The following is a 16,635-nucleotide window of genomic DNA, read 5'->3' on the forward strand; positions in this document are numbered from 1 at the left end:
TTTTTCATTAAGACTTGCCACACATTGAAATGTCCACCGATTGTTTGACGTGTGAGCTGGTGGTCGAGTGGTGTGTCGTTTCTCACACATTGGACCAATCTTCAGCTGTAATTTCTACTTGAAGCTCATTTTTCCAATAAGATTTAGTGAAGATCCACATTAATGAAGGACTAAGTTATAACGGCTGCGGCTTCTTCTGGAGTGATCCAGAAGAAATCCACCTGCTAATGTTAAATACTCTGGCGGGGATTCATGGATCATCTCTTCTTACTGTTCTGGCATCATTATATTTCCACTTGGCCTCAGATGTTCTAATTGTTCCTGCACACAGGGGTTTAGCACCTATATTCATAAAGTTGTAGATTTGTAGCCGAGTTGTTAGAAACGGGAGTTAAAGTGTCTCAGAGCTCAGGTTTACTGCTGCTTCACACTGAATGTGAAGTTGGTTGTAGTAACTGATCATAAAGGAATGGTGTGATGTGGAAAAACATCAGTTTCAGTGTTTTTGGCCCATTGAAGGCGAAATCCGGTCGGTTTTCATTTCGTCACGTCAGCCAGTCTCACGCCCATCGTTGTGTGTCTGCAGGACGACGGCGGCTGGACGGCGATGATCTGGGCCACAGAGTACAAACACGTGGACCAGGTGAAGCTGCTCCTGTCCAAAGGCGCCGACATCAGCATCAGGGACAAGGTCGGCCCTCCTCGCTCTTGCGTCTGGTTCACCTCACACAGCTCGGACGTTGACGCGTGCGGTGTCTCCTCTTGCAGGAAGAAAACATCTGCCTCCACTGGGCTGCGTTCTCCGGCAGCGTGGAGATCTCCGAGCTGCTGCTGAACGCTCGCTGCAACCTGCAGGCCGTCAACATCCACGGAGACTCCCCGCTGCACATCGCCGCCCGAGAGAACCGCCTGGACTGTGTCACGTGAGTCGCCGCCTCCCGGAAAGCGCCCCCCCAAAACGCCAAGCGTCCTGCAGTTGGGAGCTGGACTTGTCGTCTCTCTCGTCACCGCAGGCTGTTTCTGTCCCGCGGAGCCAACGTGTTTCTGAAGAACCGAGAGGGAGAAACCCCCCCGGACTGCTGCAGCCACAGCTCCAAGGCCTGGGCCGTGCTGCAGGCCAACAGGAAGGAGAGGGACGCCAAGAACAGCCGCCTGGGCCTGATGGAAGAGAAGGTCCTGCACAGGTGGAGACAGAAAGATGCTTTTCACATCGGGAAAAAGTTGAAAAGTGCTGGAGGCTCCGCAGGGCGCACATGTGGCAGCAGCCAGGGAGGGACCGCCACAGTCATGTTTAGTAATGCACACATACATGATACAGAATCAGGATTATCACTGTTGTATTTTTATACCAAAGCATCAATATCTATTCCAAATTGATCTTAAAGATACTCGTTGCGTGGCAACGCAGAACTCCCGTTATGTTTTGGTGGGTCGTTAACACGACGGTGCTCAGAGCCTCTGAAAATGCAACTTTGTTAAAACGCTTTAGCGCCGTCTCTGTGGAAACGGGCAAATTGAAACTCTCTGAAAACAATCAAGCTGTGTTTCCATGTAGACGCAAACACCCTGCAACTGCGCCTCGCAGCCACAGTAAATGGTTCTTCTGCACGTGCTCAGTAGGTGGACAATAAGAACAAGGTTTCCTCCACAGTGTCAATGACTCCCAGTCCATGTTCTCCTGGGACTTGGTGGTTTGAGAGTTGACCGTCACTGTAACACACTGTAACAGCGCATTGCTTTGTTTGAATTACATTTCCTTCGTCTATAAGGTGCTATGAGATTGATGAATGGATCAAAAGAGCGAACACATATTTCTTCCAGTTGAAGCCCGAGTCTTCTCTCCTCTGACGCCGCTCCTGTTTTGTTTTTTGCAGCGACATTGCTTTAGGCCAGGAGCGAGTTCCCATCCCCTGCGTCAACTCGGTGGACAGTAAATCTCATCCCGACGACTACAAGTACATCTCAGAAAACTGCGTCACCTCGCCCATGAACATCGACAGGAATATCACCCACTTGCAGGTGTGTTGAGCCTCATGAGCGGATCTTTGGTGGGAAAACACTGGATTTCTTCACCGTGACCTTCGTCTGTTCTGTGTTCAGTACTGCGTTTGTAAGGAGGACTGTTCTGCAAGCATCTGCATGTGTGGTCAGCTCAGCCTGCGCTGCTGGTACGACAAGGTAAGACCCACACTTCTCTGCTCGATTATTATATTCATGCAAGTACAAGTATTAGTAGTGGTGGTGTTTTGGACAAAGTTTCACTGAAGTAACATAACGTACACTGCGACTGTGAGCACGGAGGAAGAGCATTTTTCACACGATCTGAACAGAAAATCTGCTTGAGGGTCATGGCGAGACGCGCACACACCTCAAATAAGTGAATGTATCCGGAGTTTCAGACTGACCAGCCGCTGTGTCGCTGTTTGTGTGTGAAACAAAGACCTACATCAAATATTATATCCAGTCGGGTCCAGATTGTATAATCCTTTTTTTTGGCTTATTCAATTTCAACACTTGATTTCTGCCGTGAAAATACAGATATGGAGAAAAACGTTTATTAAAATGTCTAAAAAATAAAATCTATTGAAGAACCAATATCAAAAGCAGCTCCAGTAGTTTATTCTAAGGGATTTCCTGTTTTAAACCATCTTAGCTTCATGTAAGGAATAGAAAATGCCGCACATTTCCTTCCACCACATTAGAGGTTGAGAGAGCGGGGGTGGTGCGGGCTCCGCCCCTCGTTTTGTAACGGCCACTGGGTAACGTTGGTACTGACTGTGTCCCGCAGGCCGGCTGCCTCCTGCCGGAGTTCTGCCGCGAGGAGCCGCCGCTCATCTTCGAGTGTAACCACGCCTGCTCCTGCTGGAGGACCTGCAAGAACCGCGTGGTGCAGAATGGACTCAGGTACGTCGGCGCGTTTCCAAAGGGCAAACCCTGACCCGCGCGAGTGGATTTCTCTGGTACCCGTGTGATGATAACGCCGATGTGGCTCCCCTTAGGACCAGACTCCAGCTGTTCAGGACCAGTAAGAAGGGCTGGGGCGTCCGCTCGCTGCAGGACATCCCGCAGGGGACCTTCGTTTGCGAGTAAGTCCTGCAGGGTTATTCAGTCCCGTCAGACTTTTCGGCTTCACGCCAGGAAAAGACACATGAAATATAAATACTGGTTTTCTGGCGCATCAATCTCTCACAGCGGTGACGCTTGATAAGAGTCTATGGAAATTCACGCAGATTGTGGCGTCGTAGTACGATAACCAAAGCAGTGCTACTGCACATGCACACCACAGCTGTAGGAAACGCTTCTTCTGCACACGCTCAGTAGATGGACAATAAGAACAGTGTCATGGCTCCCAGTCCACATTCTCCCGTGACTCTCCATTGTTAATGTTTCTAGTGTATTCTTCTTTGCGTGCGTGTGTGTGTGGTTTCATTACAAAAATAACCAACAGCGCTCACTAGTGGCCCATCATGAAAACGACATTTTCAGCGTTTATGCCCTTTCTGTGAAAACTGAAACGTTGCCGTGTGAATGCGAAACTTTTCACGTGGAATGCGACACAAATGTGTGACTCTCTTGCACTAAACATTCAGGAATTATTTTGTTTTTGATGTGAACTCATGGAAACTTGTCCCAAGTTCAGGCTGCAGAAAAAGGAAATCTTTGGAGTCGGCTTTTACATCCCGTGAGGTGAACGGCGTCTGTTTTTTTTTTCCCTCGTCTGCTTCCCAACAGGTACGTGGGAGAGATCATCTCTGAAGCCGAGGCCGAGCTGAGGCAGAACGACGCGTACCTCTTCAGCCTGGACGACAAGGTGAAGCAGAATCCGAGATCTTTCTCTTCCCCTCATGCCGAGCTGCCGCCTCACCTCTCCACCCCCCCACAGCCGCAGGATCTGTACTGCATCGACGCCCGTTTCTACGGCAACATCAGCCGCTTCCTCAACCACATGTGCGAGCCCAACCTGTTCGCCTGTCGAGTGTTCACGACGCACCAGGACCTTCGGTTCCCACACATCGCCTTCTTCGCCAGTGAAAACATCAAGGCCGGAGAGGAGCTCGGGTACGTTTTATTTCTCACTTATTTGACTTCACTTATTTAGTTTTTTTGTTGTGAAGTCATGTGAGATACAGTCTGTCTGATACCTGTTGAGGATTCCAGGTTTTATCTCTGGTTCATTCATCTCATTTTAAACAATATAAAACAGATGGAAAGTAAAATACTGTTGCAACGAGTTAGTGATCCGCCAAATGAAGTCGGTTACACTGACTTATCATCTTTATTCTATCACGGGATCATGGAGAAACACATTTTGTGCTCAATTTGGCAAACAGACGAGCCTGAGCAGCACTTTTCAGACATAAACAAGCTCATTATTAAACGAATACATAAATTAGTAAAAGACGAATTTGACACGTTTGAAAGGTTTATTTTGGCATGGCTTATATTTAAGACTGCTGCCGCCGCGACCCGGCCCTGGATGAGTGGCAGATAATGGATGGATTATTTTGGCATGATAAATCTAAGCCAGATGGTCATACTGTTATGGTAGATGAGTGTAGAATTCATTGCATAGAAACTAGAATCTGGTTTAAATTCAGTTCATTTTACAAGCCTCCTTTTGTCTCCCTGTCGGATCAAATTGACCAACTCTGTTCTGACAAAGATAAAACGTGATCCATAAATCTCCTACTTTCACCTTTGTAGTGAAAGTTTTACCTAAAAATGACATTTACTACTTATTATTATTATTCTTGTTTAATATTGTGCTGGCTGGAGTAGTTTTGTTACAACTGCTTTTTACATGCGAGTAAAATTCTGCAGACGAAATGAGACCGTCATATAATGCAGCTCTTTTTTTTAAAATTTTGTTTTACTTTTGACTGGAAGATGTTAAATTAATGTCATTATTTAACTACTTCAATATTGTCTAATACTCCCACATGTTTCCTTTGGTTATAGATTTTATACATTTCAATTTAATAGTATTTAATTTGAAATGGCCGGCAGGGAGCGAACACACGCGATAGGATAAGAATTGCTCTGACTTGTAAAGAGCATTTTCTTCCAAATACATGACCGAATACTAAAGTTATCACTTTTGAAATCCGGTCAAACGGATCATTTGAGGAGACTCTTTTGAGAAACGGTCATCTCGAAGAAAAAGCAACTTTAAACTACATTGAAGCAACACCTGACCGAAAGTGTTTTCTTCTTCCTGCCCACAGGTTTAACTACGGCGACCACTTCTGGGAAGTCAAAAGCAAACTGTTCAGTTGCGAGTGCGGCTCCTCCCGGTGTAAGTACTCGTCTGCGGCCCTGGCGTCGCTGCAGGCCGACAGCACGCCGGGGGAGCAGCAGCAGCCCAGCGCGTCGCCCGACACCAGCTCTTCCCACAGCTCCTCCTAAAACCCAACAAACACTACGAGCGGAGACTGGAGCGCCCCCCCCCCCCCCCCCCGCGGACCACACTGCTTCACCATCTGCAACCTGTACAAAGTAACCGCCACGCAACCAGATGCACAATCAGCTGGATCCGGACGGACAGCAGGGGGCAGCACCGGGACACAAACACGCCCCGAAAACTTTACCGGAGGAAGAACTCTGCCTTTTTGTCTTCTGTCTTTTCTGGGTTTTATTTTTATTTTTATTTTTTACTCTTTTTCTTTCCCTGAAGCGTCCGGCGGTCAGTGGATCCAGATTCCAGTGGTCAGTTTTTCCTCTACGAACCATTCCAGCACAATTTAGCTGACTCATACTGAATTATGTTGCCACTTTTGTTTTCGTGTGTGTCATTTCATCGTTTCTTGAAAGGATGCTTCCCACACTTGACGTCATCATCGCTCGATAAATGATCCAAAACGTGACGCGAGAACGACGCCGACCAGGGTTTTCTGCTCCCATGTGGATTAAGAAGTGAAACCATTCCTGAAAAAGTGGATTAAAAAAAAAAAAAACACTTTCGCCTTTTGTTTGTGAAGCATGAGGAAGCGGTTTGAAACGCATTGTGGGGGAATAATTTCAACTAAACACAAGAAGGAAAAAAAAAAAAAAAACTAACAAAAAAAAAAAAAAAAACCCGGTGCTGACTCAAAAGTTTTTACTTTTCATTTTTATGACCCACCTGAACATACATTGTAAAATAAGAGAATGTTTTTACGTTTTTCTTTTTCCCTTTTGTATAATTTTGTCTTTTTTTTTTTCTAATCGTAGTTACTGTAGCTAGCTTTTAATTTAGATTTTGCCGACAGAAGCCAACCCGTCATTTTAAATGTTGTTAAGTAAAGCAGTGACTGTTGTGCAAAGTCTTGAAAGGTATAAAAGAGAAGAAAAGAAAAAAAAACCTTTAAAAAAAAAAAAAAAAGTGATTATTGAATTGCACTTCCATTACCTTCTGTTACATATTTCTGGACCGTGAAACAATCCATCTGATTGGTTGTATCTTTTTTCAATAAATTTAATACTAATGCATTCATCCTGCGGAGGAGAACCTCCTCTGTCTGCCGGCTTCTTCTATTGGGTGAGAGGTGAGACTGTCTGCCGTCCCGGTTTGGGTTGAGGGATCGAAGAAGAGGAAAGTAGTGAATGGAATGGAGAGAGCATGGACTACAGAAGAGAGAGACAAATGGGGAGGGGGGTTGCACATGCCAGTAATCGTGCTTTGTCGCCGGCAGGAAGGAATCGTACCGTGAAAGAATCTTTCCACCTTATAAAGACTTCTCGTATACGGTGGATCTTTACGGCGTCGTTCTGAAAACCATAGTTCACAGTGAAGGCTGCACCGACTGCCCGAGGTGACCCTTTAAAAATGTTGTGATCCTGTGGGTTTGCACAACCCCCCCTCCCCCCCTCAGGTTTCAGCCAACCTTTCTGGATTTTTGCATGCAAAAATAACTTGAGTCTGATAATATTGCACTTTATTAAGCTTCCTTGTCAACAATCAAACTCGGTGAAGCAGCTCGGTAGTAAAACAGGACAGTAATGGGGAGCACTCATGTAGAAACGCCCCGCGGGTTCGGTTTAGAACGTCCCCTGCAGCAATAGCGACGGAGGAGTAAAACCCTGCAGGAAGTGGAGTGACGGTGCAATGTGCCGGCCTCTCAGAGGCTCATAATCTGTCTTGATGATTGCTCCCTTCCTGATTAGCAGGGCGGACGGCGAAGGCAGTCGATAATTGATTCAGAGATCCAAGATGGCCACTCCGATAAGAAGCTTCTTAACAGGCCGGACAGGAAGCAGCAGGCTTTCCGCATTCCTCGGCGGGAGAAACTTGTTGAGTGTTTGGTGCCCCTGCCCCCTCGCCGTGCCCCACACCGCTACATGGACTGTGAGAGGGGCAGACGCTGGTCAGACCCACTGCAGCCATGAAGAGGACGCGACCCTACAACTCCAGGTGGGCCGAGAAGCGATCCACCGTGGTCTACGGTACGTTCACTCCTGATCCACACCACTCCACCTTGTTGCCTCCGGGAACGGCTTCTGGCTTTTAGAAGGGAGAAGAAGTCCCCACGGCACTCACATTTCAGAGGGTACAGTAAGTTCAGGATGTTTGGCTTTCAGGTGAAATTTATGGGAAACGTAAAACGTTCACGCTGCAGTGACATATCATGAAAGTAGGATATTTAGGAAGAAGCATGTCGCGGAAATTTCTTCACCTCAAACTATGTATTGAAACCTCGGGTCATCGAGGTTCTGGGTACAGAGTTAGGAGCCTCTTCACGGCCGCCCAGCTGATCCCAGAGGTTTTCTATGGATCCGATCTGGAGGAAGTGCAGGTTTCTCCAATTGAGGTCCTTCAGTCTCCAGCAGCCGTTTCCTAACGATGCCACCTCCATGAGCTGGAGCGTTGTCGTCCATGGAGGTGAGATGAGGCCTGTGTTGTTCATGCAGGGACACAATGACTGGATTAACCATGTTCTTCACGTAGTATGGGGGTGTCACTGTACCATTCACAAAGTGTAGGACAGTTCTGTATTGACTCAGCACACACCTGCCCACACTGTAACACCACCACCACCACCGGAGGCTCGTCTGGTGACAACGGCGGCTGATGCTTAGCTCTCCTTAACGTCTCCAACATCGTTGGCTGCCATCATTTCTGCTCAAGGTGAATGAACTTTCATCAGAGAACAGGACTGAGGCCCGCTGGTCCCTCCACCAGTGTAAATGCTCCCTGGCCCATCAAGACCATGACGCCTGTGCCTGGTAGTGTGGTCAGGTACTCTGTCTCTAACGGTCTGACGTGGGGTCATATTGACAGGAAAAGAAGCCAAAAAGTCTCTGTTTCCTGGCAAACTTGTTCCCCGAGACCCAAAGTCTGCAACCTGCAGCAGCTCCTTGAGGTTTTCAGAAGAATTCCACTGAAATAAACATTTAATCTTATGTAACAGTCATTTTAAAAAGGACTCTTAACATTTCATAAAAAAAATAACTAAATTGAGGAAGAAAAATCTCTGTCAGCCTCATTTTTAATGCAGACGTGGTTTTACAGCTTGACTTATATTTAAATTGGTCATTTGATCGTAGCTTTCAGGCCCACTGAGACTCGATGAGTTGTAATGTTCTAACAAACACTGTAAACGGGTATGAGGGTTTTTTTTTCTATCGTTCATCCATCTTCTATCCTGTTTTATCCAGTTCAGTGTTGCTGGATATAAAATAAACAATGGCAGTATAACCTGAGTCTACGTAATATATGTCATATACGGTATTCAAAGCTAATACTTCGAAAAGCATAAAACACAACAGAATTTTTTTTTTACCGGTCCAACCCCCTCAGGATGTTGATTCAAACGTTTAAAAGGCTTTAAGGTGTGGTGATCTGCTGCCTCCGTCCTCCAGCGGTGCGCTCCGCCACCTTCGGCTCCTGGAGGATGCTCACCCTGGGGACGGAGTATGAAGACACCTGGGCTCCGTCACCCGACAGGACGGCCCAAGGGAGGAGGCGGCCGAGGCCAACGGTGGAACAGGAGGAAGAGGAGCAAGATGAGGAGGAGGAGGATACGGGAGTGCAGTGGAGAGCCGTCGGCCCCCAGCAGAAGTACGAGGCGGTGCTCCGGCTGGACGGGCCGGGCCGGGAGGGGAGGAGGGACGGGGTCCGGCAGGCGGTCAGGAGGCACCAGACCCTCCACAGCAGCTCGCTGACCAGCAGGTAAACACTGAACCAGGAAGCTACTGGACACACCTGCAGCTGCAGCCGACAGCAAACAGCAGTGTCTTTTAGCTCCACGCTGAAAGTACAAATGTATTTATTATCTAATCCCCTGCACTCTCAGAACATATTGAAAGGTAGACTTTGTTACGCAGAACAGAACTCTTGGGTCCCGTTTACACGACAACGTCTCATGAGAAAACATCGAATCTGTTTGGCTGACTTGTTTCTGTCATGAAACCACAGACGTGTGTGCAGCGAACGATGTGCATGAACTTGAGCGGAATTGAGAGAACTCGACATTCTGACGAATCGGATGCTGTCGGGTGAATCTCAACTATTAAACTAGTGATACTGATTGGCTCCAGAGCCTCCGGCAGCTCTGCAGGAGAGAATCTCTGCAGGAGAGAAACGTTCCCGTGAAAAAAAAAGTTCCACTTTGGAAGCCAGTATATAAACTTCATGTAGGCAGTGGATCCCAGTACTGGTGTCGTGTAAACGGATCTCCCGAAAGTGATGAAAGTTTTTCTTCATACACATAAACAGGGCCTGAATATATATATAATGGCATGAAATATATAGTAAAACACCCGGAGGAGTATAGAATTATGTACGTATGTGGCAAAAACAATGAATGGATTTCACTTATGTGGCTTTTTTCCCTTGATTTGGCATTTTGCATCGTCAGTCACTCACTCAGGTGTAAAGGATATATGGATGTATAATGACATAATCCGTATAATAGATAATCCATAAAATGGATATAGGATTATATGAATATATTGGAAACAGTTTTAGCCAGGTGTTTCTGTTCTTTTCTTTCTTTGTTCACCAAACAGAGTTTCCTTAACAGATGTGTTCAGTGTTTTGCAATGTTAAAATGATGAAGTGAAACATCCATTATTAACTTTATAGTGCAACAGGGCTTCTAATAATTGGTTGAATATGCAGAGCACAGACTTTATTAAATGTTAAAATCACTGCAGTTCCACTCAGTCTTTTGTGATATCTGTCTTGTAATATGTGTTTTGTTCTCTGTCCTCCTGCCATTGTCTTTTTTCACATATCGTGATTGTGCCTTTTAGCGTCAAAGCAAATATAATATACATTTAAAAGGTTCTCGCACTGTATTACTAAGTTCTACCTAATCAGCTGGTGAAATGTGAACTTTTCTTTTTTGAGTTTAAGAAGATATATGAAGATCTGCTCTCAAAAACAAACTAAAAGAGTGTCCACATTGTATAACTTGCTTTATATGTCCAGAAAATGTTTAATAATTTATGATTTGTGAGGATCAAAGAGTTAAAGTAGTTTCTTTTTAACGTATACATTTTTTTTTTTTAAATTTAGTAATAAAGATGGTCCAGGCAGCTTTAATGAGATTAACTTCACAGGTAGCCTTGATGGCTGTAAAATATTTAGTCTGAGTAGAGATTGAGGTTAAACAGTTCGGTCAAGTGAAGAATATCTCATTTGCACTGTGACATCAGTGTGTTTTAAAAAGCCTGTATGGACAGAATCATGACTGTTTGGCTGATTTCATGTCAGGAAAGTTGATCATCAGTGTAGTGCATGAAGCTGACCAGCAGATGTCCTCAGCTGTGAGTTCAGAAACTTTTACACACACACACACACACACACACACACACACACACACACACACACACACACACACACACACACACACACACACACACACACACACACACACACACACACACACACAGTCCTGAAATATAAATACAAATCAGCTGCTACTGGATGAGATGAAGCTTTTGTTTCCACCTCAGGAGATGAGATCTGTGACCACATAAATCCAGTGGAGAGCCACTTCTTTGTTTAATTAGAGGGACAATATTCTTGTGAGATTTCCTCTTTAAAATGTTCTTTCTGTTATTCCACGGTTATTAATTGACCTGGTTGAGCATTTCTTGATCACTGCTTTCTCCAGCAGACTGTTCCCTCCATCCAAAACGTTTTGTTGAGGTGTCGCTGCCATCCCACTGAAAATAAACTAATATTTCCTTATTTTCAACATCTTATATGTTGTTTTTAGCCAGTTGTGACCAACATGGGAATCTCTGTTGTCTCCATAAACACTGTACACATTCTGTGAAGGTATGTGAGTTAGTAGAGAGAAAGTGTCAGATGGTAGGTTTGGCGTGTGTGTGTGTGTGTGTGTGCGTGTGTGTGTGCGTGTGTGTGTGTGTGTGTGTGTGTGTGTGTGTGTGTGTGTGGGCTCCCTGTGTTTACTTAAGCGAGCTGCTGGTCGGAGGACGGAAGAAAGAGAAAGTCTCCCGTTATCAGCTGCTTGTTTGTGTGCAGCACATTTTGGGACTCTTAACAGGAGGTGATTCACTCAGCCAGATGAAGACGCTCGGTGAGGACGATGCTGAGAGGCTATTTTTACACACACACACACACGCACACACACCCAAAAGAAAACAACAACCAAATCACCGGGTGGGGAATCAACGCTTTAAATAGAAAAGTTTCATTGCTGCAATCAGATTCATTGTGTGAACTCTTCTTTCCCGCTAAGTAACACACAAAACATCCCCAGGTGGCTGTAAACCCTCATCCTAACAGGTTTAGAGACGTCTGAGGATCCATGTCGTCACACTTCACTTGACTTGATGGTTTCCTTCTTTAATAAATAACCAAATAATTGGAGTGGTAGTTTACTTGGTCAATCAGATAGCCGATGCAACAAAAACAGAAAATAGGGGAAAAGACAAAAAGACAATGTCTGTCGACTTATTTTGTCCATATATAACATCTTTACTTATAATTGTCAGGATGTTTGAGGATAGACGCAAACACAGACTCCCAAGTTTGCATAAAAACAGATTACCTGACGGTAATTTGTGACCAAAGGGTTTCGGCTACCTATTTTGTCTTAAACCTGAACTGATCGGATTTCAAACAATATAGTTAAAAAAAAACAAAAAAAACGTGTGTTCATATTAAGATGCTCAGAATTAAATCTCACACCTGCAAACCGAACAACTTTATTGCAATATTCAGCAAATATTCAGAGAAATGATTAACAATAATAAAAATAAAGGCTATTTTCAGTGGAATAAGGTTAATAATGGAATAAAGTTAATAATGGAATTTGATTTTGGAGCCTTTGTGGTAATAACATTTTGCCAATAATCTACTGTGTTAATACATTAAGGAGTGAAAACAAATCATTTAAAAAGTGTAATACGTGTGTCATGGCAATAATATGTCAATAGAGCTGCAAATGCTTTTTTGTGTGGTTTTGTGCATTTTGCTTATTAAAGGTACTGCTATTAAAGGTACTAAAAGTCCTTTTGGTTGGATAACACTGAAGTGGGCGTGTCTTAAATATCAGCATGAGTGAATTGAACATAAGAGAACTGGATGTTTTGAAAGGAAACCATGTGAACTCCCAACAATGACAAAATCAATCATTAGAATTACATTTAATGTTTACATAACTAAGTTAATATTGAATATTTCTCTTATTTGTGTATGTGTCAGAATCAGAATCAGTGAAATGTTTTGTAGGTATAGAGCCTGTGAATGATTTGTAATGCGATTTCCAGGTCATGGTAAAAAGACATTATTTGGGCATTTATGTTTCAGAAGAGTTTTGTGTTTACAAGGCCAGGTTTTGAAAATGATATCTGTTCATGCTCAAGAGAAAGAATGAACTGAATCTTAGTGCAGAAAAAAACGTTCTATTGGTTCAGTTAGTGCAATAAAAGGCAGGTTTTTTTCAGCAAGGTTACACCAAATAAAATTCCCCTTTATTCTTTGAAATGATGAAACAGCTCATAAAGTTGTATACATGGTTAAAAACAGATTTTTATGTTGGCATTAATGAAGTTTAATAATTTCACACTGTGGAGACTTTATTACATTAGCTAATATGAACTTTTCTTACCAGATTTGTTTGTTTCAGCTATTTTGACTAGTTTGGTTGTTTATTTGATTGCAATTTCTGATTTAGCCATATTAATTAAAGATATGTTGACTCCTTTATGGGATTTTAGCTCAAATGGCTCAAATTTGAATAATCCAATGAAAGCTCCAGGAAGCCATTATAGGAAGATTGCGCTACTGGGTATATGTATGTTTTTCTCACTTTTATAGAGAAGCGTCTGAGAGCCTTATTACCCCCCTTGTTGCCCCTATGATTGAACATTCTGTGGATCCGCCCCTGGACTGTTATCCATTCAGTGGTGAAGTTGACAGATATTTCTCTCATTGGTGATTCTTGAAGTAACAACAAGCCCCATGTCGTTAATGCGCTCCCTGTATCACTATTCACCCCCTCACTGATGTCCAATCCAGGAGTGATTCCAGCCCCTGCTCCGACCCGGGGGGGCTTTTTCTCAACTTCATTATAGCCCCGGTGTGTTGTGAGCGCGTGTGTGCGCTCGAGCCGGCGATAGGTCCGCCGCGGTCACATGCGCTCTTCCTGATTCCTCCGAGGAGCCGCTATAAAAGCCCGCAGACCCCCGAGCAGGGGGCGATCAAACACTGGAACAGCGCTCCTGTTGGATTAGCCTCCGTGTGTGTGTGTGTTTGTGTGTTTGTTTTTTTTATTGTTGTTGTTGTTGATCCCGGGGTTTTTGATCCTTTTCAACTGGTGTTTGGACGCTGATGGAGGCTGTTCCGACTGAAGGAGCGGCTGTTATGGAAGCAACAGCTTCAGTCAAGTGATCCACACGTGAAGTGCTTTATTCCTCAAACTTTAAAGGTTTTTTTTTCTTTTCCCCTTCTTCCTCCTCACCCCGATGAGGATGAACCAGCGGGGAGGATCGGGAGGAGATGTTTTTTAGAGACGCCACCGGGTTTTTCTCAGTGCTCTGGATGAAGCGCGTCTTGTTGTGATGCGTCTCCCCTCCGTTCCCACTGACACCACTTTGGATTTTCCCTTTCGGATCTGTGCGTTTCCAGGATGGCTCGCTTCGCGGAGGATCTGCCCAGCCGCTATGGAGGCAGCGCGGCCGGCGGGGGGAGAGGCGCACCGGGCGCCGGCAGAGGAGGCGCCCGGGGCGGCGGCGCCGGCGGCGCTCCGGGCGGCCAGAGGATGTACAAGCAGTCGATGGCCCAGAGAGCTCGCACCATGGCCATCTACAACCCCAACCCCGTCAAGCAGAACTGTTTCACCGTCAACCGCTCCCTCTTCATCTTCCGAGAGGACAACCTCATCAGGAAGTACGCCAAGAGGATAACGGAGTGGCCATATCCTTTATGGGTGCAGGTGCATTTCCACAAATGGTTATGAACCAGAAACACCACACACACAAACACACACACACACACACAACCACCTCCACCACCGCCTGAACACCAGCTATTTGCGCCCCTGGAGGGGTTTTCTGGTTTGATTCCTGCTGCCTGGCTGCACCTGCCGTCTTATCTCTCTCCAACATGACACAGAGATACTGAAAACACTCCACACCCGCCTATTGTTTTCGCTAATTAGATCTTTAAAGAAAGAAAGAAAAAAAAGCGTTCACAACCACTGATAAGTTGTATATTTTTTTGTCCACAGGGGGACGCACAGTAGTTTATCAAACAGCGCAATCGATTTACGCAGCTGGGAGTCAATAATGGAAAAGAAAGCTGCGTGCGTAAAAAGATGGTTGGAGTTCCTGCCCCTCCTCCTCGTAACGGTTGAGAAAGAGCTGATATAGTTTACTTTGGAGGGAAAGAGAACAGAGAGAGAGAGAGGGAGAGAGAGAGAGAGAGAGAGAGAGAGCGGCTGTCCACGGCCGCAGCACCGCCTCGTTGTCTTGTTCGGGAGCGCTCTCCATGGTGCTGAGCGCGCCCACGCTCCGAGCTCCACACCACCACCACACTGCCAAACAAATGTCTCTGCTCACATTTCTTTCAACCACACTCTCACAAGAAGGGCGACATCTCCTTCTTAACGCGAGAAAACGGGGGAAACTGGAAGGATGACAGTTTGAAATGTAAATTTTAATAGCGAACCTTCAGGAGATTTTTTTTCCCAAAGTCCCGCGGGTACTTTAACCCTTTGTTAGACAAATGGGCTCGATTGGCAACTTACATATTCAGTGAAAAATACTCATATATGACAAAACTACTCTACTACTACTACTACTCACGCTTCATTTATTGACCTAAAAGTTGATTATTGTTGGCACTTTGCTTGGAAAATCCCTCTTCACTTCCAGTTTCTACACAAGATCTCCTGTAATATACATGGACGTATAACATTGTGACACATAACATAATCACAAAGCTAAGATTTTAAATAACACATCACACTGCCCTTTTCCAGAAATCCATCAACCAAAACATTAAGGTGAGACATAGTTAGCTCCAAATCATAAAGCATTTGCAGGTTCCATCAGTTTTACAGCTTTCACACAAATTGTATTCACAACCAGAATAGTTTAATTGTCATTATACAGTTATAATGAAATCGCTCATCATTTGTTGTCATTATATATAGATATAATACAAACATAAATATCAACTGAAAAAAATATGTGGAGTAATAAAAAGAAGTCTAAAATGTTTAAATAGGTAGAAAAAAATGAAGTCTGAACGTCTTCATCTTTAAGGTTAATAAATCAATAAAACTAGCTTGTGTTACAACAAGAAATTGAGTTCTCTCAACTTAAGATCTCCTCTCAGACTGGTTCATTTGTAAACTCTCACCTTAAATTAAGCTTTTTTTTTTTTTTTTTTTTTTTACTTTTTCCCAATACACATAATTTTATCCTGCCCAACCCACAGTTTTAAAACAGTTTAACCATTCAGCACGATCAAAGACTCCAACACTCAGATTCTGAGGAAAACTGAATAGAAAATGTGCGGCACGGTGGCGTTGGGAATGTTGTGTCCAGGGATGCTGTCGGACAATCAAACTTCTTCTGAGTGAATTCTGTCAACTGAACCATGAACCCTCCATCACGAAGAAAAGCATCTTTAAACATGTGCTCATTATCTTTCTGAACCAGAAAGCAATGAACCAATCATCAGTAGATAATGTGACTAATAGATTTTGAAGTAATGGATTTCTGTAGCACTGACCGGTTTGTTGCAGAGCTGCTGTCTCGCCCCTTGATTCTCCCTGAGCCGATAGAACAATTGTTCAAAGCTGTTGTCTTAAGTCAGAAGCATCTCTGCTACTGTTTCACCGACCTCCTGTTTACATTATGCGCAGCATGGAGCTAATGTGTGACAGTAGCAATAATGCATATGTGTACAAAAAAAACTGAGAAAGGATGCGTTTTCACGTGAAATATCGTGTAAACGGGACCTCAGAGAGACAATGTTCTATAGAACTGCTATTTGTTGCTAATTTCTCATTTACACATGCAAGAATTAAGAAAGACGTCTCCGACATCATCCACCTGTTTAAGTCCTGTGTTGTTCACACAGATCATGCCACAATTATGCGATTCTTAAAACTGGATAAAAAAGCACTTAAATGATTCCGTGAGAATTTTTTACGCTTTTTTTTTCTTTTA

General features: G+C 44.3%; 3 protein-coding genes across 3 annotated transcripts in view; all 3 read left to right on the forward strand.

Annotated features, from left to right (window-relative positions):
* The window catches only part of ehmt1b (euchromatic histone-lysine N-methyltransferase 1b), a gene marked incomplete at its 5' end in the record, with an annotated part of 29,096 nt that extends 22,692 nt beyond the window's left edge, over positions 1-6,404 (forward strand). Inside the window, 10 exons of the mRNA XM_080510285.1 lie at positions 587-691; positions 769-923; positions 1,014-1,184; positions 1,875-2,019; positions 2,101-2,178; positions 2,789-2,904; positions 3,000-3,086; positions 3,733-3,811; positions 3,884-4,059; positions 5,226-6,404. Coding sequence (XP_080366411.1) covers positions 587-691; positions 769-923; positions 1,014-1,184; positions 1,875-2,019; positions 2,101-2,178; positions 2,789-2,904; positions 3,000-3,086; positions 3,733-3,811; positions 3,884-4,059; positions 5,226-5,406 — 1,293 coding nt within the window. The 3' untranslated portion in view covers positions 5,407-6,404. The remainder of the gene's footprint in view (positions 1-586; positions 692-768; positions 924-1,013; positions 1,185-1,874; positions 2,020-2,100; positions 2,179-2,788; positions 2,905-2,999; positions 3,087-3,732; positions 3,812-3,883; positions 4,060-5,225) is intronic.
* A 785-nt stretch (positions 6,405-7,189) lies between these two features.
* On the forward strand, positions 7,190-9,152 carry LOC308140471 (uncharacterized protein; the record flags this gene model as incomplete). The annotated part of the gene is given in 3 exon segments (XM_080510286.1): positions 7,190-7,336; positions 7,338-7,422; positions 8,839-9,152. Coding segments are annotated over 3 exon segments (546 nt in total).
* A 4,932-nt stretch (positions 9,153-14,084) lies between these two features.
* The window catches only part of LOC308140133 (voltage-dependent N-type calcium channel subunit alpha-1B-like), a gene marked incomplete at both ends in the record, with an annotated part of 213,483 nt that continues 210,932 nt past the window's right edge, over positions 14,085-16,635 (forward strand). Inside the window, one exon of the mRNA XM_080509811.1 lies at positions 14,085-14,384. Coding sequence (XP_080365937.1) covers positions 14,085-14,384 — 300 coding nt within the window. The remainder of the gene's footprint in view (positions 14,385-16,635) is intronic.

The sequence above is a fragment of the Blennius ocellaris genome (assembly GCF_963422515.1).
Source record: "Blennius ocellaris genome assembly, chromosome: 15".
NCBI classification, from domain to species: Eukaryota; Metazoa; Chordata; class Actinopteri; order Blenniiformes; family Blenniidae; genus Blennius; species Blennius ocellaris.